The sequence below is a fragment of the Phytophthora cinnamomi genome, assembly GCF_018691715.1.
Source record: "Phytophthora cinnamomi strain GKB4 chromosome Unknown Contig63, whole genome shotgun sequence".
NCBI classification, from domain to species: domain Eukaryota; phylum Oomycota; class Peronosporomycetes; order Peronosporales; family Peronosporaceae; genus Phytophthora; species Phytophthora cinnamomi.
In genome coordinates this window covers 1,011,237-1,036,222 of record NW_027150996.1, presented here as the reverse complement: position 1 = coordinate 1,036,222, position 24,986 = coordinate 1,011,237, and the positions used below count along the sequence as shown (strand labels likewise).

Here is a 24,986-nt window from a genome sequence, read left to right as displayed (position 1 = left end):
GTGCTTGCTGGGCATGAGCGCAATGCGAGCGGAAGGTGACAGCGCAATATGCGCTTTTCGCCCGTCGCCCAATGCAGTGGCGACGGCACCGCAGTGTGATGACAGCTGAAATGGGCTCCCATTAAACACGCGCGCTGAAGCGGCAAAGCACGCGCATTGCTTGGTTTGCGCGGCCACTTCTGATACCATCCGCGCCACTTCATGGGGCTGCTTGCTCACCACGCTCTGCGTGTAAGTCCGACCAAGGCCTTACCCAGCACTGATACAACTGCTAGTTGGATGAATCTTGCACCGCAACAAAGAGCATCACGTCTAGGCTGTTCTACCGTGTCAAATTGCCACAAAGCTACTGCCAGTCACGGGGAGGCGGCAGCTCCTCCTCCATGTCCATCGAGTCCTCGCCCGACTCCATATCCCGCGCAAAGGAGTCGTCTCCTCTAGGTCCTCCCTCCCCCCTGACAATCGTCGCTCTCCCCGTGGTCTCCTCCTCCTCCTCGTCGTCCTCGTCCATCATCATCTCGTCTTCGTCCAGGTCCTCCTCCACCTCGTCTTCCCCTTCCTCCTCCTCCTCTTCGGACGAACTCGCCCTTGCGAAGCGCATATCCGGGCCCACCGCCACCTCGCCCGCTCTGAAACTGTCCGCGTCAGTCGCCGCCGCCTGCTGCAGCATGGCGCCGCCCCCTTCGCGGTGGAATTTCACCCCAATCGGCACCGCCGCCGGGCGGTTCACCAGCTCCTGCACCATGTTTTCCAGCGCGCGCTCCTCGCGCTCGAGCTCGTCCAGGTCCTGCGCGTACGCGTCGGCCTCCCCCACGCGGAACGCGCCGCCGCTGGCGCCGTAGAGCTCGCTGATGCGCGGCGTTAGTCCTTCGCCGCCGAACTCCATCGCAGATCTTCCGACACAATGCAACAGAGCGGATTTATCATTTTCCAGAGGGAAAATCTGCCTCGTCGCATGACCACGTTGAAGTGCCTCGTTGCTCCACGTTGCTGTTTGAAGCAGCGAGGTTAACAGGAGCGAGAGGAAGCGCTTCTTCATTCACTCGATTAAACCTCCTCTCTTAACTACTAGTAGTATAAAATAAAGCGCACGGTGACGCGCGCGCACACGAAAAAGCTGGGGCTAGGACGCCGTCAGCCCCAAGCACACGACTCACGCCGCCGGGTTGGTCGTCGATGTCGAAGCAATAAGCTGGCTGGTATTGCGTCGCCCGGAGTGCACGCTCACGCTGTAGACCAGCAGGTTCCCGCAGTTGGCACAGACGTTCGGGTTGATGTCTGTTGTGTGGAGGTGGCCGCAGGCGTCGCACGCCATACCCGTGTACGTGGGCGCCAGCACCGGGAAACCGTTCACGTACTCGCGCTGCATGCCCAGCGCCTTGTCCAGCGCTCTCCAGAGCGGCTCAGCCAGCGGACACGCGACTTCTCCGCCCAGAAGCTGTCGCGCAGTGACGTTGGGTCCGTAGCACTTGGCATTCAGTGACTTGCGCGTGCAAATGACGCCGCCGCTGAGTCCGATACCTCCGTACAGACCCTTGCTGTGGCTGTACGAGTAGTTGGGCGCAATGCCTCCGGGCCCAACATTCAGCGCAGCGCTAGCAGCCCTCCCAATCGGCCCCACTGCAATATCGAGCTCCGAGCCGAGTTGCACCTGGCCATTCCGCGTGAACACCTTGACCGCGCTCCTGGAGTTCAAGATGATCATGTAGTTCACGACCTCTCCGCCCGCCATCATACCGAACCCGAAGCCGCCCGACGTCAGGAAGCTGGGCGCCGACCAGCCGCCCGTCGTGCGCGAGATGATGAAGCCCGTTCCGATCTTGCCCGAGAACAAGAAGCCCACCTTGTACATGGTCACGAACACGAGTCCGTAGGCCTCCGCGAGCAGCTCGTGCGGGATGGACTGGTCCTTCAGCAGCTTCGGGGACAGGAACGACTCCACCACCCGCGCCGCGTTGTCCATCTCCTTCTTCAGCTTGGCCGTGGCCTTCACCCCCATGGTGTGGCCGTTGCCTGGCAGGTGCGAGCGCATGGACTCCATGACCGCCAGCGAGTTGGAGCGCTCGCGCAGCGCCGCCGCCGCCTCTTCCGGCGTCAGGCGCGCGGGGGCCTCGGACTCCGCCCGACTCAGCAGCGCGTCGTCCGCCGTGTCGGCTCTGGCCAGCGTGGAACGCTGCTGCTGGTCCTCCTGCTGCTGCTTCTGCTGCAGGATCAGCGCCTTGGTCGACGGTTTCCGCATCGGGTGCGGCGGGCGCTGCGAGTTGGAGCGGCTGCTGGACGCCGAGGACGTGACGGAGCCCGACTTGGAGAGCGGCGGCTGCACAGCAGAGTCGGCGGCGTACGAGGCGTTGAGCATGGCTGGAGGGAGGGAGGTCAGGCGGTTGCGACGTCCCGTAGGGCAGGAGCTGCGATGATGATGATGTGGGCACGCGCGATGAACTGCCGGTTCAAAGGACGGAACTTTTTCTGAGCATAAAGATGGGAATAAACCTGACGGATTTTCCTTCCTTTTCCTAGACCGCAGTGTGCTGCACACCAATATGACGTACCGTGCACGGGATCTCCTAACGCCTTCGTCAAGCTCTGTCACAGGAGACCATAATGGCGAGAGGAGGAAGAGGACACCATAAGAAGCGCGCTGTGTGTTGCATGTTCACCATTTTTTCTGCGTGTTTCTTCTTTTATTTCGTGTACTTAACCACCCCCAGCACCCCGAACGTCTCGCCAGCTCTGGAGCTCCAGCTTCCCTTCCATCGCTGCTTGCTCCAAAGCCCACGAGTCGCACGGCTGCACGACGCCACCCGTCTGTCCTCCCTGCTGCTGCCTTGCTCCACCAGGCTCATATACTCCATCAAAGAAGACGATGCATCCTAAGCTGCAGTCATTGATCCTGGCCGAATGCTTGCCGCCCGAAGAGAAGAGAAGAGCGGCGCCCTGCATTGCTGAGAGCTCCACTTTAGCTCTGATCGCGTCCGCTGGCGGGTCGCGGCGCTTAGCTCCAGTGGGTGCGGTGCTCCTCATCGTTGGCCTTGACACCCCACTTGACGGTGCCCACGAGCAGCAGCGTGGCCGGGATGAGCACCAGGCCGTTCTCCTTGATCTTGCGGATGGTCTTGTACGGCATGGTGGTGATGAGGCTGCGCACCGGGTGCACCTCGTACGGCGACAGGTGGCGCACCGTGCGGCCGTACTCGTTGCCGAACTTGGACCAGAACTTGACGAGGTTCACGCTGGGCGGCATCGTTCTCTACGTGGGCTGAGGCTTGGCTGTGTTCCGCTGCGCTTCCGCTTGTGCTTCTGGTGGTGACCTCCAAGGGGGACGCCGCCGCGCAGCGGACGAGCGGCCAGCAGGAAAAACCTCTCGCCGAATGTATGTCGCCTGCGAGGTCGAGAAAAACCTCGGTACTCGGCGCACTGTACCAATATTAGGGTACGTCGTCTCATTAGTGTGGTTCACTCATCCGTACCAAATAGAAGGTACGCCGTATAATTAGTGTGGTCCACTCTTCCGTACCAAATAGGAGGTACGTCGTATCCATGATCGTTTTGAAAAACTCACTTTCCAGTCTCCAAATTCAGCCATGATATTTCGCTGCTCGTAAACACCAAGGTGAGGCGCATTGACTTCAGCTTGCAGCCGCGGAGGGCGGACAATCCGTGCAAGACTTGCAATGACGTAGTTGCGTGTGGGTTGACTCAGTCGGCTGAGATGGCTGCGTGCGGGCAGGCTGGCAGTGATCTCCGGCGCCACACGGCCAGCCGGGGTGCAATGATCACTGCCCAAGGCCATCTGCCCGCAACTATCCACTCCATGCAGCGCAGGAATCAGAAACAGCCTGCGGCAGCAGTCAATGGTGGCAAACGCTGCGGCGCTGGTGGTGGCCCCGTTTCGCAATTCAAAGCGGACGTGACGACGACTGAAGAAGCCGGTGACTGGCGGCGGTTTCAAATAAGACTTGTCGCCACGTCAGCAACAGCCCAGAGGCGATCATGTCCCCCACGCCCACGCAAGCCACGCTGAGCACACCGAGCGAAATGCTTGTCATGGGCCATGGCTGCGCTTACGGACGGACCCAACCGCGCGACCGCGCTCCCTTCGCAAACATCCCACCGCCAGCTGCAGCGACGATTGTCTCGCAGGTGGACGGATTTCCACATTGATTTTTCAACCCACGAAACCTCCATCTTCGCATAAAATTCGGGTCAGTTTCGCAGGGGTACCACACGAACTATGTCCACTACCCCGCCATAACAAATATGTCAGCGAATTTGTCGGTTTCCGGGCTCGCGGCTAGCCGGTCAAACCGTCTGGAGACCGTCCCTCACACCTCCACATCATTCGCCGATTTCCTCTCTCGGCCCAAAGTCTCTCACCAGACACACACAGTAGAAACCCGACCATGGCGTTCCGCAGAACCTTCTTCCTGTTCGTGGCAGCGTTGGCAGCCGCCGGCGTAGCCTCGGGCGAGCAGGCGGGCCACCACCACGGCCGCCACCACAAGAAGGCGGTGTCGGAGCTGTCCTCGTCCGCGAGCGGCAGCCTGGACGTGGACGTCCCCGACGTCGGCAGCGGCAGCGTCCCCGACATGGTGGGCCAGCAGGAGCCCGAGTGGAGCGGCAGCGCCGACAGCGATGAGGCGGACTACGGATCAGAGTCCGACGCGTCAGAGAGCGAGAGCGGAGAGGGCGACGAGGAGAGCGAGAGCGGAGAAGACGAGAGCGAGAGCGGGGAGGACGAGAGTGCCGAGTCTGAGTCCGCGTCTGATTCGGCCTCGGAGGAGCAGGAGCAGCAGGAGGAGGTCGTGGAGAAGAAGCACACGAGCGGCAAGAAGAAGAGCAGCAAGGTGAAGAAGGATGTCGTGGACGAGAGCGAGCAGGTGCAGGCGTCCGCCTCGGGCTCGTACCCGGACGTGGAGGTCGTGATCGTGGAGGAGTCGGCCTCGGGCTCGTTCAGTGGCTCGGTGGAGTTCGTTGATGCGTCGGCGTCCGGGTCGCTGGATGGCTCTGTGGAGTTTACAGACAGCGAGGAGGGCGAGGAAGAGGAGGAGGAGGAAGAGCAGGTCGAGGTGGAGGGAAGCGACAGCGAGTCCGACGAGGGAAGTGAAGAGGGAAGTGAGAGTGGGGAGGAGGGAAGCAGCGAGAGCGAGTCCGACGAGGGCAGCGAGAGCGAGGAGCAGGACAAGAAGCACAAGCACAAGCACAAGAAGGGATGGATTAGCGACGCCTTCGACACGATGAAGAACGCTACGGACGACGCTTACGAGCATGTCAAGAACGGCACGAAGGACGCGTACGACGATGTCAAGGACTTCCTGAACGGCACGGAGTCGACCTCTGCCTCTGGCTCGAACGCCGAGTGGGTGGACATCAACGACCTGGGCGAGAGCGAGGAATCCTACGACTCGGCTGACGAACAGGAGGTTACGGACAAGAAGAAGAAGAAAAAGGACTTGATTGACGACGCTGTTGACGTCTATGACAGTGCCAAGAGCGCTACGCAGGATGCCTTTGACCACGTCAAGAACGGCACGGAGGACGCGTACGAGCACGCCAAGAACGCTACCGAGGACGCCTACGACAGTGCCAAGAGCGCTACGCAGGACGCCTATGAACACGTCAAGAACGGCACGGAGGACGCATACGAGGATGCGAAGGATTTCTTGAACGGCACGGAGTCGACTTCGGCCTCCGGATCGGGCTCAGTCGGCGACACGGTGACTGTGGACCCGCAGCAGACGAATGATGAGAGCGTGGCCCTTGCTAGCGAGACGGCCCAAGAGAGATCCTCTACTTTCATGGAGGCCGGTGCGGTTGTTGGCGCATTTGTTGGTGTGGTCGCTGTGGCGTTCGCGTTTGCAGTCCGTCGTGTGCGCAACCGCACCGCTGGCGGATCGACGCTGAACGACGATGAGGCTACTGCCGCCATGGCTGCTGAAGCGAGCGCTGACGAGGACGCCTCGGAGGATGAGACGATGGATACCGGTGTACTGGTCAAGGACGACGCCACGGAGAACAAGGAGAACGAACTCGAGGGCGAGGAGGAAGGCAAGTTCGAGGGATCCGTATAAGCCCCCGACAGTCTCCCGAGCTATACCGTACAGTGCTCTTCGTAAAATGTATTTCACTACGTTTCATCTCAACCTACCTTGCTTGTTCTTGTGTCCATAGCTCCCTGTCAATCCGCTTTGCCTTGAGCTTGTTTGGCTTTGGTTGGTCCTGGCGGGGTGAAATGCGCAATGCTATCATTACAGACTCGTGAGCTGCTGTTGAGCTTGGCCACACAGCGCATGAGTGTATCTTCGGACTAAAAGTTCAGACTTGAACGTTTGACAGATGGTGTGAGCGTGACTAAGCGCTTTCTTCAGCGGCGACCATGGCCAACCCGCCGAACAGGATTCTCTTGGCCTTATTCAACGGATCAACGATATCAAGATCATTTGCGTGCTGTACCTACAGGTTACCTCTGGTATGTACATGTAGACCTCTGCAAGTTGCAGTGGTAGCCTATTAGCTGACTCAACGTAGGACAGCAGCGGGGGATCGTATGATATGAGTCTATTCGAGTCGTATCGCAGAGTGTCCGCAGTGGCCATGCACGACTCGACCTCAGCGACGCGGATTTTGCGTCTCACTTCTGACCGCCGCGCCCTGAACGCAGCGCAGTGTCCTACTTGCTCGAACAGCGAGCTCCGCGCCACCTGTTACCGCGACCGGATGGGCATGCGGCACCACTTGCCTATCGACACGATCTGCAGTGTACCCATGTCAAAAATCCATTTAATTGCCACGCTCTCCGCCAATCACAAGGCGCCGTTGTCGCTTTTGCTAGTTGCGCCCGGTGGATAACGTTACCCAGAAAATTGGCCGTGTCCAACGGCCGCGTGGGTGCGTCCTACCGCCTACGGTTTGACTCGTGTACCGCTCCTTTCATTCTGCTTTTTGCTTCCAACTACAACAACAACAACAACAATCATCACAATGACTCGCTCCGCGCCAGGCATGTCGTTGCTCTTCCTGCTCTTGCTGAGCCAAGTGTCGCTTCTGGTGGGCGCCACGGACTCGGCCAGCGACACGGTCCAGTCCCTGTTCGACTCGGCCAAGGGCATTAAGGTCGGCGGCAGTATCCTGGCCATCGCCGCGATCGCGGCCGGCGCCGTGATGGTGGTCATGGGCTACCGCCTGTTCCGCGCCACGCTCTTCGCCGTGGGCTTCGTGGTCGGCGGCGTCGTGGTCGCCATGGTCGTGGAGCACGTGTTCGACGACAAGTCGTGGATGGTCACGGCCTCCTGGATCGCCTTCGTGGTGGGCGGCCTCATCTGCGGCAGCATCGTGGTCTCGCTCTACACGCTGGGCATCTTCATCGCCGGCGCCGCGGCCGGCGTGGCGCTCGCCATGATGATCCACAACTCGGTCGGCTACGAGATCTACCCGAGCCACCCGCAGGTCGTGCTCATCGTGCTGTGCATCGTGCTCGGTATCATCGGCGGTGTCTTGACGCTCAAGCTCGAGAAGCCCGTGCTGATCGTCGCCACTAGCCTCTTCGGCTCTGCCATCCTGGTCTGGGGCATCGGCTACTTCGCCGGCGACTTCCCGTCCACCAGCGACCTCAAGGAATACGCGACCAAGGACATCAACGGCGACTGGGTCTACTCGATTCCGGACGCCTGGTGGGCCTACCTCGCCGGCATCCTCGTGCTCTTCGTGCTCGGCCTCTTCGTGCAGTTCCGCAAGACCGGCCGCGACGGAGTGTACCACAAGTCGCGCGCCATGGGCCACCAGACGCCGAACGTGCAGTACGTGGAAGCAGGCACCCCGCAGCAGAACGTGCGCTACGGCAACCCGGTCAGCCACGTCTAAAGCTTTGGGGGCAGAGAAATTCCAACACACAGCAACCACGTAGGATGTACCACTAGGCCAGTGCCTTCAGGCCACACATTTTCAGACTCGATAGTAACGCTCAAGAAGCTTTTACACATGTGATACTTGGTCTAAGTTTGCAACTCTAATTCAGCGTGTAGTTGATCGAGTCATACCACAACTTGCAGTCAGCACTGAAGTTGCTGTTTTGGAAAGCCAATTGGTGACTCTATCTCTTCCATGTTGCACTCACTCATGCCTAGTGCTGTCGTCTCAGTTAAGTTAACGTACCTAAACTAACCTCCAGCTAAACTGCCTCCAGAAACTTGCGTAACCTACGTTAACCTCTGAAAACCTATCATACAATCTCCAAGTTAAATCAGGGCAGGATCTTGCGGAGGCGCCTCACTTTGAAGAACGCGATGGACGAGCTCCGAGCTCCGGATCCGGCCCGCCAAACAACCAGCTCCAATCTGGAACGAGAATGCAGTGATATGCTGCAGGCTGTGGACTATGGGCCAAGGACGCCTAACAGATGGCTGCCCAGTCGTAGCCGTTATTCAAGTGGTCAGACTCACTATGAAACTCCGTTGCGTGACCGCTCCCCAAGCCGCTATCAGCTCCGCAGCGCGTCCAAGACGCCGCCTCTAGTTGCTGTGAGTCATGGCGCAAGGACGCCTCGCAGATATACACCTAGTCGTGGTCGTTATTCAAACGATCAGACTCGATTGGATTACGAATTCGAGACTCCGTTGCGTGAGCAGTCGGCCAGCCGATACCAGCTCCGCAGCGCGTCCAAGACGCCGCCCAGGACTCTCGGCGAACACCCATCCCAAGCTACAAGGACCCCGAAATCTTTCCAACGATCGAGCAGAGGGACAATGTAACGGGGTTACACGTACAAGTGGCTGCAAGCCACTTGTGAATTTAACAGATAGGTTATCTGTTAAAAGTTTTAGATACTTCCTCACCTTGGTGTAAGACACACCAATGGATACATTGAAGTGGGCCACCACAGTGAGTGGTTCACACATACCCAAAAAGATCCTATTGGTAGAAAGCAGCATCTTTCTACCAATCAGAGACATGCATATTAGCGGGGCTCTGATAGCCAGCCGCTGCCAATCCCTTTAATAGATGATAAACAGTTTTAGCAGATTTAGGAGGAAGATCAATTTACAAACAATACAGTTCTCATTTTACCTAATCTAAGTCACTTGGAATCCTTTCTTACTTAACTTATATTTGTGTATTCAAATATAATTAACCTAAGTAATTACTAAGTACTTACGCTTCCTCATACACGTTGCGCAACGTGTAAGCTAAAGTAGTGAGTCAAGTTAGACCCACTACACCTGGTAGCACTTTGTAGTCCGTCCAACGACCGACTGCTTGACGTTCGTACGCGGTGTACGAACGCGGAGCCGAGAACCACATGAGCACGGAGGTGCCCATGGAGAGCTCCAACACGCCTGCAACGCATGTTGCACGCGCTGACTGCCCCCACCTGTCTGACCCAGAATGGGAGGCCCTCCAACGACTGTCAACAGTCATTGGAGAAGCGGCGATAGCCACGATGCTGCGTACGCTATCGCCGACGGAGCAACATGGTGTTGCTCTGGGCTTCATCATGAGGGAGCAGCGTGATGCTGCTTCCTCAGTGACGGCGTCGTCAGGGACGACACCGCGTGCTCAACCATTAAAGTTGAGCGTAAGCAATTACGTGGGATGAGAGGGCGAGCCTCTCCTCCGATGGCTTGTCGAGCTCGACACAGCCATAGCGGCTGGACGCATCGTCGACCCGCTGTCGAAGGTCGCGTTCGCCATGTCCTGCCTTGGCGGACGCGCAAGGAGTTGGGCGTATGGACGCCGACTCTCCGATCCTACGTGCTTCAGCACGTACGAAGTGTTCAAAGAGGAGCTCAAACAAGCGTTTGAGCCCCCGCAAAACGAGTTCCGGTCGAGGGCGGAGTTCCTCGACCTTCAGCAGGGTAAGCATGACGTCCATGCTTACGCGCAGCGCGCACGATATTTGGTATCAAATATCGTGACTAACCCGATTGACGAGGCGACCAAGGTCGTCACGTTCATGAAGGGGCTTAGAGATGGGCCTGTGAAGACCTATCTCTTCCGAGAGTACCCGAGTACTCTCGAAGCTGCGATCACTCTTGCCATGCAAGAAGAGTTTAGCCTGCGGCAGGTTAAACTTCATGTGAACGTGCCGAGGCCGCAACCGCGCCCGGTAGCGAGGCCGGGAGGTCCGGAACCAATGGACCTCTCGAACGCAACAACTGCTGGTTACCAGCAGCAGGGAGGTAACGTGCGATGCTTCCGTTGCGGAAGGATCGGTCACTTTGCACGGGAGTGCACAGCTCCCATGCCCCCTGGAGGTGGCCGTCGTGGCGATGCTAGGCATCGCCGCGGACCAACAAAAAACGCGAACATCCAGTAGGCGCGGGGCGCCCTACTGGTAATGCAGTCGCGCGTGCCGACATCGGGCACGCGACACTAAGGACTGCAGCCCCCAGTGAGACCAGCTCTCACTGCAAGAAACAAGATGACAGGCCAAACCTAGTCATCTTGAAGGTTTACTCGAAGAGAGCGAGTGATTCTCTTCGAGCTTTGGTAGATTCAGGCGCGTCGAACAACTTTGTTCTACTACGAAGCCTGTCGAGACTTGACTTCGAGGAAGTAAATGTACCTCGAAGTCTTCTGGAGGTACGACTGGCAACAGGTGCCATCGTGAAGACCGAGAAGCGCGTCGTGAACGTGCGCTTCTCGTACAAACAACGAGTGTTTGTCGAACACTTTATCGTCCTGGACCTGGACGATAAGTTCGACGTAGTAATGGGCATGCCGTGGCTTGCACGGCATGATCCGGTGATAGACTGGAAGAAGCGCACGCTCGTGCGCTTCGGACGCGACAGCGGAACAGAGAGCGATGGCCCTGTTACCGCAGCGCACGCACCAGCAGGTACGCGCGGCTCACCAGTCGAGACAGCGCTTAATGCTGCTGTCCCGGAGTGCCCAAGAAGTGCGCGAGGGCGCGCACAAGTAAGACCCACGTCGGCAATGCGGCCGACGTCGGAAGAAAAAGATGTGTTGGTTCCGGGAACCAACACCCACGTTCAAGCGCGTAAGGGACAGTCCCTGACCCGAAGCGGTCAGGTCGACAACGACGCGTCGGCTCCGGGAGCCGACGCACCCTCGGTCATGAGGGACTCCGCCAATGAATGGCGTCGAGGTGACGAAGGCGTGTCAACTCCGGGAGTTGACGCTGCAAACAGTGCGGACGGTTGCAAACGTACCGCACTGACGCAATTTGCATGCTGTCGTGCAGCCGGGCTGCACGACGAAGCGCCATGCGATCAAGCCGGGCTTGATATCGCGCGCCCTCAGACAGGGTCTGCCGGCGAAGGGACACGATACCGTGCAGCCGGGCTGCACGAAGGAAAATGCGGTCAAGCCGGGCTTGATACCGCGCGTCCGCGGACAGGGTCCGCCGGCGAACAACTGTCCACGGCAGGGCCTGGACCAGAAGAACAACTGTGCGGAGCCGGGCTCCGCACAACAAGAAGACGGCGCAAGCGGAAAACGCTGCGCAAGTCTCGGTCCGGCACCGAGACGCAACAAGAGCAGTCTGCTGGGCAGACTGCGGCGGTGACGCCGAATGTCAAGACGCTAAGCGTCTTGACGCGCACCGATACTGGATTCCAGTATCGTGGCATGGAACTCGCTAGTCCTCCGACGACGGCGTCGGAGTTGACTTCGCTTCCAGCCATGAGCTGGAAGCGCTTCACGCGCGACTTGCACGATGGACGCATCGAGCAAGTCTGCGTTCTTTCGGACAGCGAAAGAACGGCGAGCGAGAGCGAAGAGCTGAGGCAGCTCTTCCTGGGAAGTACCACTGAGAGTGAAGACACTCTCAGTGCGAAGACGAAGCGAGAGCGCTTCGAGGAACAAGGTTGGGACTCGCTGAAGTCGAGTCCCTATTACGAATTGTTGAGGGTGGACGAAGACGTACTCCCGGAAGACATTCCTGCGGAGCTTCCGCAGGATAAGGGCATTCAGCACGAGATTGATCTCGTGCCGGGCACGAAGTACTGTGTCACGCGGCAGTGGCCACTGCCGCGAGAACAAGTGAAAGCGATCGACGACTTCTTTGAAAGTCGTCGTAAAGCAGGACAAGTGCGGGAATCAAAGTCCCCGCACAGTGCTCCGACGTTCTGTGTCAAGAAGCCACAGGGCGGGTGGCGCATCGTTCATGCCTACAACAAGCTGAACGATGCGGCGGTACCGGCGCAGACGCCGATACCGCGAAAAGATGTTATCATCGATTCGATGGCCGGGAGCACCGTTTACAGTGCTCTCGACTTGCGAGACGGATTTTATCAAATCCTAATGCGTGAGAGCGATATCCCTTTCACGGCAGTGAGCACGCCAAGCGGCATGTTCTCGGAATGTCTAGTGATGCCACAGGGGCTTAAGAATGCCCCTGCGACTTTCAACAGGTGCGTGACGCACTTGTTGCGCTCGGTGCGCGACTTCGCACCGAGCTACTTCGATGATGTATTCATCCACAGCCGGGCTGTGGACGGGAAGACCGACGTAGAGATGCACAGGGTGCATCTCCGGATGCTACTTGAGCTTATGAGAACACATAAGCTCTACGCGAACCTGAAGAAGTGTATCTTCGGGGCGAGCGAGATACCCGTCCTCGGGTGTCTCGTAGGGAAGAATGGTGTTCGCCCTGACCCGGAAAAGGTCAGAGTGATCAATGAATGGCCAACGCCTTCAAGTGTCAAGGAACTGAGGCAGTTCCTTGGCTTGGCCACGTACTTGTGCAAGTACGTGGAGGACTATGCGGGCAAGATCCACCCGCTGTCACAGCTTCTTAAGAAAGAAGTTGTGTGGAATTGGACACCCGATTGCCAAAGGCATTCGATGCAGTCAAGCGGGGCTTGACTGAGGCGCCGGTCTTGGCAGTGGCTGACCAAGATCGCCCATTTCACGTAGTGTGTGACGCATCCGATTTCGCGATCGGATGCGCGTTGATGCAGCACGATCACGAGGGCCGTGATCGTGTCGTCTACTACCAATCGCGTCAGCTGAAGCCAGCTGAGTGCAACTATCCGGTGCATGACAAGGAACTCCTTGCCATGAAGTACGCACTCGCAAAGTTCCGAGTGTATTTGCTTGGGAGTAGACCATTTGTGGTCTACCCCGACCATGCTTCACTGCGTACCGCAGTGAAGTCGCCACACATTTCACAAAGAATGGCGAGATGGCTCTCATTCTTTGCGGAGTATAACTTCCGGGTCGAATACAAACCCGGAAGATTGAACGTGGTGGCCGACGCGTTATCACGTCGGCCGGACTATGCAGAAGCTGTTGACGTCAATGCCATTGACGCCATGCGATCGAGCGAACTCACATCATCTCTGTTGGATGATGTGAAGGCCGCGTACGCGCACGACGCGGACGCGAAGCTCTTGCTGGCCTATGGCACAGCGCCTTCTGACAAGTCCCGTCAGAAGCTGCCCAAGCACCTTCGAGCGCGTGCACACCGCTTTCGTGTGCACGACGGACTACTGCTTTACAACGCAGTCGACGACAACGCGGATCGCGTTGTCGTGCCAAATGACCATGACCTGCGACTCAGGATCATGTACGAGTATCATGATGTCCCGACTGCGGGACATCTCGGACGTGAGAAGACTTACGTCCTTCTCACGCGCGACTTCTACTGGCACCACCAGTATAAGTGGGTGCGCAAGTACATCCGTGCTTGCGAGGTATGTCAACGCGTAAAGCCTGCGCCATTCGCGCAGGCTCCACTGCAATCACTACCGACTCCGTCGGAGTGTTGGAAGTCCATGTCTTTGGACTTCATCTTTGGCCTTCCCCCGGACAGCGGAGGGAATACCGGTGTTGTGGTCTTTGTAGACCGTTTCAGCAAGATGGTACATCTTGCTGCGGTGCCAGCAGAGGTGACCGCGAAGCAGACGGCCCGTCTGCTCGTCGACATGGTGTTCAAACACCATGGCATGCCGTCCGACATCGTGTCGGACAGAGACCCGCGCTTCACAGCGCACCTGTGGCAAGAAGTGTTTACACTTCTTGGGAGCCAGCTTTCTATGTCGACTGCGGATCATCCGCAGACGGACGGTCAAACCGAGCGCGTGAATCGCGTGCTCGTCGATATGTTGAAGAGCTACGCTCACTCATTCCAATACTGGAGCGAGTGCTTATCGATGGCAGAGTTTGCCATCAACAACTCAGTGCATGCCTCGACCGGGCATACACCGTTCTACGTGAATGCCATGCGGCATCCACGTCTACCGAGTTTACTCGGAGTGATGGCTCCCACTTTAAGTGGGGAGGATCTACGACTGCAATACAGCAGCCGCAGAAACCGCTGACACTTGCACAGTGTCAGCTGCAACAATGGACAAACCACATGAGTCTGCGCAGGGCGCAGACTCCCCCAACAACAAGGCCAACGACCACGGGTCTGCGCAGGGCGCAGACACCGCAAAGAACCACGCAGAGGCCGGGCCTCTAGCGGAGAGCGAGCTGAATGACTTCAGCTCGGATGCAATCAATTTCATCACCAAAAGACAAGCCGTGATTCGGTTTGTCCAAGACACAATAGCAGCTTCTGTTGATCAACAGAAGCTGAACGCAGACAATGCGGGCAGAGGCAACACAAATGAATTTAAAGTTGGTTCATTAGTTTTGTTAGCTACACAAAACCTGCCTAGACATGCAGTTTCGGATTTCGGAGCAAGCAAGCTTGCTCCGCGCTTCATCGGGCCGTTCACTGTGTTGGCACGGCACGGCAACGCATACACGCTAGACATACCGTCTAGCATGCGCCTCCATCCGACCTTTTACGTCGGACGGCTGAAGCCATACCTGCAGCACGAGCCATCTAGCTCGGCTGACCCGAAGCCTCGGCAGGAGCCGAGGCAGAAGCGGAGGACTTGGCCTCGGCGACGAGCAACCTCTCCTCCAGCGCGCGGACGCGCTGGAGCAACCCCTTCATCTGGGTCCCCAGCTCGACCTGGATATTCGAGGCGGTCTGCGAGACCGCCGCGACTTGGGCCTTCTGGTTCGCCAGCTCCTGTTTCAGGGCGGCGAACTCAGCGCCCTGCAGACGCTCCACGGCGGTCTCCCGGTCGTGGAGAGGCGCATACTGATCAGCCCGGGCTGATCATACCCGGGGCGTGTTCCCACCCCCGTCACCGCCGATCCGTGACGCCCGCGGCTCAACCCGCTGGATTGTTGAGCGGATTGTTGACCATAGTATCCCGAAAACGAACCCTCAAGGGGCTCGTTTTCGTATTCGTTGGAGAGGATTTCCTCCCATCGAGATACATGGGAGCCGCGGAACGTCTTGCTGGAGGACGTTCCGGAAATGGTGAGGGCGTACGAAGAGCAGTACGCGCTGGCGCAGCGGAAGTAACACGAGCGCTGCGATCATCGCTAGCGCCCGAACCCTCACGTGCTAAGAACTTAGCACGGAGCTCTTTGAGACTCTCGGGCACACGGAACGACGTGTACCCGTTCAGGTCACGGTCGCTCAAGCGGACCGCGCCTGGAAAGCACTTCGTGCACTGAAAGCCCTCGGGCACAGCGCACGGCACATTTGCCTCCTCAGCAGCAACATGAAGTTGCTCCAGCTTTCCACGCTTCGAGTACGTCTCGAAGCGATCACGCGCTTGCTTAATCCGATCACGGTAAGCACTCGGCCTCTTGTTGAAGTTCTCAACAAAGGCGTTCCAATTTTGACAAAGTGCCTGCCATTCGGGCACTTTGCTGCGAGAAGATGTCTTCTTGCTTTGAAACCATCGGAGCTCACGAAAGAGTCCGATGTAATAATCGCGCCTTTGATGCGTTTCCGCATCAAAGTTCAGCTCGGCAGCCACAGCGTCATCTTTGATGGCGCTGCATACGTACAGCGGCACCTCATTCGGAGGTACCGAGTTCCCAAACCGGTCCGCGATCTCGGACGCGGACGGCATCCATAGATCGCGCGCTGCAGGCGCAGCGCGCGGAGAGCCTTGAGCTTTAACATCACGCGCTGCAGCAGCAGCGCGCGGAGTACTGAGAGCCCCGGCGGAAGCGAGTGGGGTATCGCTCTCAGTACGCGAACGCTTCGAACTCGAAGCGTCCGATTCGTCCCCTTCACGCGGACGAACGATCTTGGCGTGAGGGTCGAGCGATTCGCTCGACACTGAATCTTTACGCTTTGAGGGCGAGTCCTCCTCGCCCTCCATGTCTTCATCGTCGTCGTCGAAGTCGACGACGTCGCCATACTTCGCCTTCTGACGCTCGAAGTAGTCGTCGATGGAGAGATGACTCCCCACCGACTTCGAGGTCTTCTTTTGTGACGCGCTCATCGTTGAATGAGCGCGGGTTTCTTCTCCAAACGCGGAGAATTGACGAATGGTCAATTCCAAAAGATTGACGTGCGGGGACCCCGCGCGTCTAACCTTAAGGGGGGGATGGTGTAACGGGGTTACACGCACAAGTGGCTACAAGCCACTTGTGAATTTAACAGATAGGTTATCTGTTAAACGTTTTGGATACTTCCTCGCCTTGGTGTAAGACACACCGATGGATACATTGAAGTGGGCCACCACAGTGAGTGGTCCACACATACCCAAAGATCATATTGGTAGAAAGCAGCATCTTTCTACCAATCAGAGTCATGCATATTAGCGGGGCTCTGACAGCCAGCCGCTGTCAACCCTTTCATAGATGAAAAACAGTTTTTAGCAGATTTTAGAGGAAGATCAATTTACAAGCAATACAGTTCTCATTTTACCTAATCTAAGTCACTTGGAATCCTTTCTTACTTAACTTATATTTGGGTATTCAAATATAATTGACCATAGTAATTACTAAGTACTTACGCTTCCTCATACACGTTGCGCAACGTGTAAGCTAAAGTAGTGAGTCAAGTTAGACCCACTACAGCCTCGCAATTGATTCCGTTTTGGGATATCCACGCAGGCACGGCCAAGCTCAAGAGTAACGTAGGAAACAAACTTCAAAAATCCCTCGTCTTCAACTATGACAAGTGGCCGAAAATGCGCTGCAATCCATTGCGCAAGCAGCATATTCACACGTTCCTGCTGCGCTGGGGTGATACTTCGAACATCTGTCACGGCTGCTAATCCCCGGGTGACTGTGCGTGGCAAGAGTTCCGTGTTTTCATGTTGTTTCTGTTCATACTCGACCATCTCGGCACGGTGAAACTTCGACATGTGCGCAGAAACCTTGTGGTTTGCGGGTGCATAGTATATCGACACCATGCACTTCTTGCAAAAAGCGAACGCAGCATAGCGATTTTGAGCTTCTGAATCGGCCATGTCCCAATGATCTGGATGAAGAAACAAAGTGACAAACTGCCACAGTACTGGCTTGTGTTGACGTTGAGCAGTAAACAGTCGAGGTGGATTTACCGTGAAGTGTAATCCAGGTGCGCACAAGTCACGATAAGTTGCAGCTAGCTGTGATCTTGGGTCACAATGAGGAGGAGGGCCACTCAGGTTTGTGTTCTTATCAGAATTGGCGTCATAACTTGATGCGGGGCTGTCATGTGATTGGAATTCCACAATTCTGCGCTGACGGCGCGTATTTGTGCGGATGTCACCACTTGAGCGCTAAATCTTACGCGGTCGAGCTGGTGCAGACTTTGAGCTGGATGTTGTCTGTAGTGGGTCTAACTTGACTCACTACTTTAGCTTACACGTTGCGCAACGTGTATGAGGAAGCGTAAGTACTTAGTAATTACTTAGGTTAATTATATTTGAATACACAAATATAAGTTAACTTAGACAAGACTCCAAGTAGCTAGTTTAAGATAAAATGAGAACTGTATTGTTTGTAAATTGATCTTCCTCTAAAATCTGCTAAAATCTGTTTATCATCTATGAAAGGGTTGGCAGCGGCTGGCTGTCAGAGCCCCGCTAATATGCATGTCTGATTGGTAGAAAGATGCTGCTTTCTACCAATAGGATCTTTGGTATGTGTGGACCACTCATTGTGGTGGTCCACTTCAATGTATCCATTGGTGTGTCTTACACCAAGGCGAGGAAGTATCAAAACTTTAACAGATAACCTATCTGTTAAATTCACAAGTGGCTTGTAGCCACTTGTGCGTGTAACCGTTACACCATCCCCCTTAAGGTTAGACGCGGGGTCCCCGCACGTCAATCTTTGGAATTGACCATTCGTCAATTCTCCGCGTTTGAGAAGAAACCGCGCTCATTCAACGATGAGCGCGTCAAAGACCTCGAAGTCGGTGGGAGTCATCTCCATCGACGACTACTTCGAGCGTCAGAAGGCGAAGTATGGCGACGTCGTCGACTTCGACGACGACGATGACATGGAGGCGAGGAGACTCGCCTCAAAGCGTAAGATTCAGTGTCGAGCGAATCGCTCGACCTCACGCCAAGAACGTTCGTCCGCGTGAAGGGGACGAATCGGACGCTTCAGTTCGCGTTCGCTGAAAGCGATACTCGCTCCCTCCGCGCTGCTGCTGCAGCGCGTGATGTTAAATCAAGGCTCTCCGCGCGCTGCGCCTGCAGCGCGCGTGGATTAACGTCGCGTCCGGGATAACGGTTCCGAATGAAGGTGCCGCTATATGCCATCGATGACGCTTTGAGCTTTGCTGAGCTAACTTTTCAAATGACTCATCAAACATCTTCTAAATTACCTTGGCGAGCACTTTCAGAGTAGTGCGTGTTGAACGTTTCGTGATCGAACCAACAAAATGTCGAAAGAAACCTCTCCAGCGAATAAAACAATCCGGTAATATGCTAATGCTGAAATCAACAACTTTCGCGACGATCCAGACGTGAACTGAACGGTATTCCACGGAAGTCTCCGAAGCGCTAGTTGGAGGTTAACGACCGGGCAGCGTATGACCTTCATACGGCGCTCGTGTGACGGCCTACCTTCACCGCCCGCTCTGTACCATCGATCCGGACGAACATCTCGAACTCGCGGCTTGAACGATGGTCGGGATTCGTGACTGATATGGTCAGCTAATCGGCATTCGACAGTCAACGGTATGGTGGAAGACAGGGCTGACGATGCTTCACGATAACAGCGTGTTTCGAAGAGGTACTTTAACCGCTAAACGCATACCAAAACCTGCGCCGTCGCAGACCGCATGCAAATCACGGTCGAACATCTGCGATATGCTCAACACCGTCATCTGATAGCTTACTTCGCTCTCCGATAACCCATGCTCCGCGTTGATGCGGCAGATGAACTCTTCGGCCTTTAAGGCGGATGAACATTGTCTGGCGTGTCCTACCATGTACGACCCTGTCCCAGCATAACATGAACAAATTCAATCGCCCGACGGCATGTTGACCCGCTGGCGCTCGAAATCGAGCCCGAGGCGTGGCTTCGCGGTGACTGCACCCTGCTTAATGAACAACTTTAAAAAATTCATTGACCCGTGCGGTGTTCCCTCTGTGCTCTATTCGGCTGTTGAGCGCACCTGCTGATCCTTCCTGCCAATCGCGCAGGCTTGTTCTTGATTGTCCGTGTTGCAGCGACTGTGCAGGTGTCGGCTCGCTCGCTGTGTGCGAGTCATCTTCCGCATGAAGTGGGAGCCAACACTCCGTAAACTCGGTAAACGTGGATGCCGCCGCCGACATCACGATCTCCATGTTACGACGCTTTTGTTGATGGCGAACTGCCATCGACAACACTCGCTCAATATTGGTAAACTGATGACGAAGCGCAGCTCTTCAACATATCGCACGCGATTCACCGCTCGGTTTGTTTTATCCGTCTGCGGATGAACTCTTCCGCAGTGATCAATTAAACGCTGTCCCAGAAGATTGACAAACGTAACTGCCACACGCTGACGCTGGTCTCGTTGACCGATTCGGTCGGCATCTTTCACCATGCGCTGTTTGAACGCTCGACGACGAACAGACGGGCCGTCTGTTTCGCGATCTGCCTGGCACCGCAGCAGAAGAAGCGCTTCCATCGCAACGACGCAAAGATCTACACACCACCGACGATTCCCTCCGCTGTAAAGATCGAAGTCAAAGACATCGGACTTCCACTCCGACGAGTCTGATTAACAGATGCGGTGGCCTGCGCGAATGGCGAAGAGGCTTACGCTGCGTTGACTGGCTGCATAAAACGCGGATGTACCGCACCACATGCTGGTGGTGCCAGTAAGTCGCGCGTGGACGTGAAGTCTTCTCGCGTCCTGTCCACGGTCGGAACATCGTATCGTACATGATCCTGAGGTCTGATCACAATCGTCATTGGCACGACAACGCGATCCGCGTTGTCGTCGACTGCAAAAGCGCAATGGTCGTAACGTCGTGCGCACGAAGCATTGATATTACTTTGCATAAACTTCTGACTTGTCAGAAGGCGCTTTATGCCGTAACCAGCAAAGTTTCGCGACCATTCATCCGCGTCGTGCGCGTACGACTTCCTGTCCATCGTGGCGAACGATGTGGGTAGCTCGTCATCGATATAATCAATGGCGTCAATGCATTGACGTCAGCAGCGTTCTTAATCCAGCCGACGTGATGCGTCGACCATTCAATCTTCCGGGTTTTGTATTCGACCGAGTTCCCAAAGAATGAGACCATCTCGCCATTCTTTATTGAGAGAATTGGCGACTTCACAGCGGTGCGGTATGTCGTGAACCACGATGATACTCAAGCAATACACTCGGAACTTTGCGGTGCGTACTTCATGGCAAGGAGTTCCGTCGTGCACCGATAGTTACTGGCTTCAGCTGACGCGCGGCCTAAACGTGATCGCTGCATCAATCCGATCGCGAACGCGTCTACGACGTGAAATGAGCGTCTTGATCGGCCATTGCCAAAAGACCGGCGCTCGGTCAGCCCGAATGACCGCATCGCCTTTGACGTCGGTGTCCAGTTCACGCTTCTTTCTTAAGCTGTGCACAGCGGGCGGATCTTGCCCGCATAGTCCTCCACGTACTGCTGCAAGTACGTGGCCAAAGTCAGCCGAACTGCCTCGGTTCCTTGCTGAAGGCGTTGGCCATTCGATGATCACTCTGATTTCACATTCGATATTCCTACAGACTGCCGAGGACGTATTCCCTTATGCGTCTCGGGTTCGCGTAGAGCTTATGCTTAATGTTCTCACTCAAGTAGCATCGACGCACCCTGTGCATCTCTACGTCGAAGTCTTCCGTCCACAGCCCGGCTGTGGATGAATACATCATCGAAGTAGCTCGGTGCGAAGTCGCGCACCGCGCAACAATGCGTCGCACCTGTTGAAGGTCGCTTTGACTGTGCGGCGGCGGCATTCCCATGCCGGCTTGGTGTGTCATTTACTGCCGCGTAGAGGGCATAACTGATGAAATTAAGGTATATGAGGCGCAGAATCGCGTCTCGCTTCGAAGCACTGTAAACGGTGCTCCCGGCTTCATCATCGACCTGATGACACTTTCGGCGTCTGCGCCGGCTTACCGCATCGTTCAGCTTGTTACGCATGAACGATGCGCCATCCGCCCGTGGCTTCTTGACACAGAACGTCGGAGCACTGTGCGGGGACTTTGATTCCCGCACTGTCCTCTTTGCCGACGACTTTCAGAAGTCGTCGATCGCTTTACTTGTTCTCGCGGCAGTGGCCTGCCGTGACAGTATTTCGTGCCCTTAATCCTGCTGAATATCCTGCGGAAGCTCCGCGTCTTCCGGGGTACGTCTGTCCTCAACACGAATCAGACTCGACTCGGCGAGTCCCGCACATTCCTCGGCGCTCTCGCTTGTCTTCGCACTGAGTGTCTTCACTCTCAGTGGTATTACTCGGCTCTTCGCTCTCGCTCTTAAATTCTTTCGCTTGTCGAAAGAACGCGAACTCGATGCGTCCATCGTGCGCGCTTCCAGCTCATGGCTGGAAGCGAAGTCAACTCCGACGCCGTCGGCAGTTCCATGTCACGATACTGCAATCATCGATTATCGGTGCGCGTCAACGCAGCAGCGTTGATTCGGCGTCTGCCCGGCAACTGCTTTCTTGCGTCTCGGTCCCGGACCAGACTTGCGCAGCGTTTTCCGCACTTGCGCCGTCTTCTGTGCGGACCCGGCTCCACGATTTAACTTCTGACCGAACGCCCGCCGGGACCCTGATCTCGCGCAGACCCTTCAACCCGGCGTTACATTTTCACTTCGTGCCCGGCTACCGTATCGTCCTTCGCCGGACCCTGTCCTGGCGCGCGTATCAAGCCGGCTTCTGTCGTGCAGCCCGGCTGCACGCAGCATAAAATTGCGTGCCGTGCGGTTACGTTTGCAACGTCCGCACTGTTTCGGCGTCAACTTTCCGGTTGACACGCCTCACCTCGACGCTATTCATTGGCGGAGTCCCTCATGACGAGGGTGCGTCGGCTCCCGGAGCCGACGCGTCGTTGTCGACCTGACGCCGCTTCGTCAGGGACTCCTTGCGCTTGAAGGCGAGTGTTGTTCCGGAACCGACACATCTTCTTCGACATCGGCGCATTGCCGACGTGGGTCTCTTGTGCGCACGCACTTCTTGGGCACTCCGGGACAGCAGCATTAAAGCGCTGTCTCGACTGGTGAGCCGCGCGTACCTGCTGGTGCGTGCGCTGCGCACAAACGCTTTATTGCCATCGCTCTCTGTTCCGCTGTCGCGTCATGCACGAGCGTGCGCTTCTTCCAGTCTATCACCGGATCATGCCGTGCAAGCCACGGCATGCCCATTACGTCGAACTTATCGTCCAGGTCCAGGACGATGAAGTGTTCTGTACGAAGCGCGTTCGTGCGCTCTCGTCTTCACGATAACCTGTTCGCCGATACCTCAGAAAGACTTTCGAGGTGACATTTGCTTTCCTCGAAGTCGAATGTCGACAGGCTTCGTAGTGAACAAAGTTGTTCGACGTGCCCTGAATCTACCAAAGCTCGAAGAGAATCGCTCGCTCTCTTCGGTAAACCTTCAAGATGACTCGGTTTTGTCATCTTGTTTCTTGCGGCGAGAGCTGGTCTCACGCACTGGGGCTGCAGTCCTCAGTGTCACGTGCCGTGATAAACGCGCGATGCATTACAGTGCCCTCGCGTTACTTGGCGTGCTAACATCGCCACGACAGACTCAGTAGACGTGCACTGTTCGATCCTTCCGCAGCGGCGACCCTGTATGGACCAACGGTTTTCATCGGCCTCCCGGCTCTTACCGGGCGTTGCGTTGCGTTCACACGAAGCTAATCGCAGGTCGCAGCGATTCGCTCGGTACTCTCGGAAGAGATAGTCTTCGGTACCGGGCCCGACTCTAAGCCCTTCATGTTTATTGACGACATGATCTAAGAATCTGAGAGATATGCCAAAATATCGTATTAACGCGCTGCATGTATCGGACAGTTCATTTTTACCTGAAGGATCTCCGCTATGCTTCGACGGAACGTCTGCGGGGCTCAAACGCATTCAGTCCGAAATAACTCACTGGTTGCCTAAATGCTTAACTAACATAACGAAGCGCATGAATATCGGAGGTCGACATCATGCCGCAACTCGCGGCGACGGACATGTTGCGATTCCAGCGAGGTCGACGTCGGCACCGTCTATGGCAATCGATCGACTCGACAACCATCGGAGGAATCGCCCTCTCTTCCCGTAATTGCTTACGCTCAACTTTAATGGTTATTTACGATGTCGTCCTGACGACCGCCGTCACTGAAGCAGCGTCACGCTGCTCCTCATGATGAAGCAGAGCAACACCATGTTGCTCCGTCGGCGATAGCGTACGCGTACATCTTTCCGCTCAATGACTGGTTGACAGTCGTTGGAGGGCCTCCCATTCTGGGTCAGAACAGGACAATCAGCGCCGTCTGGCTATGCGTTGCGGCGTGTTGATCTCCATTTTCCTCCGATTCATCGGTTCTCGGCTCCGCGTTCGTACACCGCGTCTGGCGATCAACAATCGATCAGATGAACGAACTACAAAGACCAACTGCCGAAACAACGTGGGATCAGATCTAACTCACTACTGCTTACGTTAGCGCGACACGTGTACGTGAAGCGTAGTCTTGATTGGCAGTACTTAATTATGTTGAATACGCACATATAAGTTAACGAACAAGACTCCAAGTAGCTAGTTTAAGATAAAATGAGAACTGTATTGTTTGTAAATTGATCTTCCTCCTAAATCTGCTAAAATCTGTTTATCATTTATGAAAGGGTTGGTAGCGGCTGCCCCGCTAGTATGCATGTCTCTGATTGGTAGAAAGATGCTGCTTTCTACCAATAGGATCTTTTGGGTATGTGTGGACCACTCATTGTGGTGGTCCACTTCAATGTATCCATTGGTGTGTCTTACACCAAGGCGAGGAAGTATCCAAAACTTTTAACAGATAACCTATCTGTTAAATTCACAAGTGGCTTGCAGCCACTTGTGCGTGTAACCCCGTTACAGAGGCTATATCGTGCGTTTTGCTGGTGACCTCAGAATCACAGTTCGCAATGACATTGATGCATCATGTTTCTATTTCTCAATCACTAGTGATATCTGGACGGCTCGAACGGCTCACAGCTATATCTCCTTCACGATTCATTATGTGACAGAAGAATTGGAGCATCGCAATTGGACACTGGAGGTGACGGAGATCCCTGGGATTCATTCAGGTTGGGTAATCGCAGCAAAACTGACGGCGATGATCGGTTTGTGGAATCTGAACCGGAATGAATGCACACGATTCGTTCACGATTCAGGAAGCAATATTGTAGGTGCTGCCGAGCTATTAAACTTTGAAAATACACCGTGCATCGCACACGAGCTGCACCTTGTAGTGTCTGGAGCACTATCGAAGAATAAGTCATCCGAGACAGAACGTCCAGCGTGGGCATCGCTTGTTGACGACGAGGAAGACTCAACTACCATTAAATATGAGGGCGACGATGACCTTGATGAAAATGAGAGAAGTGACATGGAGCGACTTAGAGACCTCGCCATTGACGAAGTTCTAGAGTTTGCAGACGAAGTACTCGTTGGTCTGGAGAAAAACGCCATGGAGACTATGCGCGAAATCGTTCAATCATTTCGATCGCTGTCTGTGTACTTCAGAAGGTCAGCGAAAGCACGCTACCGGCTCATTGAGATTC

The 24,986-nt window shown here is 55.7% G+C and overlaps 5 protein-coding genes across 5 annotated transcripts; 2 read left to right on the top strand and 3 right to left on the bottom strand.

Annotated features, from left to right (window-relative positions):
• Nucleotides 1-346: 346 nt before the first annotated feature.
• Nucleotides 347-886, bottom strand: IUM83_13314 (Transmembrane emp24 domain-containing protein; the record flags this gene model as incomplete). The annotated part of the gene is made up of 1 exon (XM_067937979.1): nucleotides 347-886. The coding sequence occupies one exon, from the start codon at nucleotides 884-886 to the stop codon at nucleotides 347-349; it is 540 nt and encodes a 179-aa protein (XP_067786864.1).
• A 267-nt stretch (nucleotides 887-1,153) lies between these two features.
• On the bottom strand, nucleotides 1,154-2,356 carry IUM83_13313 (SH3 domain-containing protein; the record flags this gene model as incomplete). Its single annotated transcript, XM_067937978.1, has 1 exon — nucleotides 1,154-2,356. One exon carries the CDS (start codon nucleotides 2,354-2,356, stop codon nucleotides 1,154-1,156), a length of 1,203 nt encoding a protein of 400 aa, XP_067786964.1.
• Nucleotides 2,357-2,992: 636 nt separating this feature from the next.
• IUM83_13312 (UcrQ family protein) lies at nucleotides 2,993-3,241 on the bottom strand (the record flags this gene model as incomplete). The annotated part of the gene is made up of 1 exon (XM_067937977.1): nucleotides 2,993-3,241. One exon carries the CDS (start codon nucleotides 3,239-3,241, stop codon nucleotides 2,993-2,995), a length of 249 nt encoding a protein of 82 aa, XP_067786963.1.
• Nucleotides 3,242-4,400: 1,159 nt separating this feature from the next.
• On the top strand, nucleotides 4,401-6,068 carry IUM83_13311 (Dentin sialophosphoprotein-like protein; the record flags this gene model as incomplete). Its single annotated transcript, XM_067937976.1, has 1 exon — nucleotides 4,401-6,068. One exon carries the CDS (start codon nucleotides 4,401-4,403, stop codon nucleotides 6,066-6,068), a length of 1,668 nt encoding a protein of 555 aa, XP_067786867.1.
• Nucleotides 6,069-6,999: 931 nt separating this feature from the next.
• On the top strand, nucleotides 7,000-7,857 carry IUM83_13310 (uncharacterized protein; the record flags this gene model as incomplete). Its single annotated transcript, XM_067937975.1, has 1 exon — nucleotides 7,000-7,857. One exon carries the CDS (start codon nucleotides 7,000-7,002, stop codon nucleotides 7,855-7,857), a length of 858 nt encoding a protein of 285 aa, XP_067786866.1.
• Nucleotides 7,858-24,986: the final 17,129 nt, after the last annotated feature.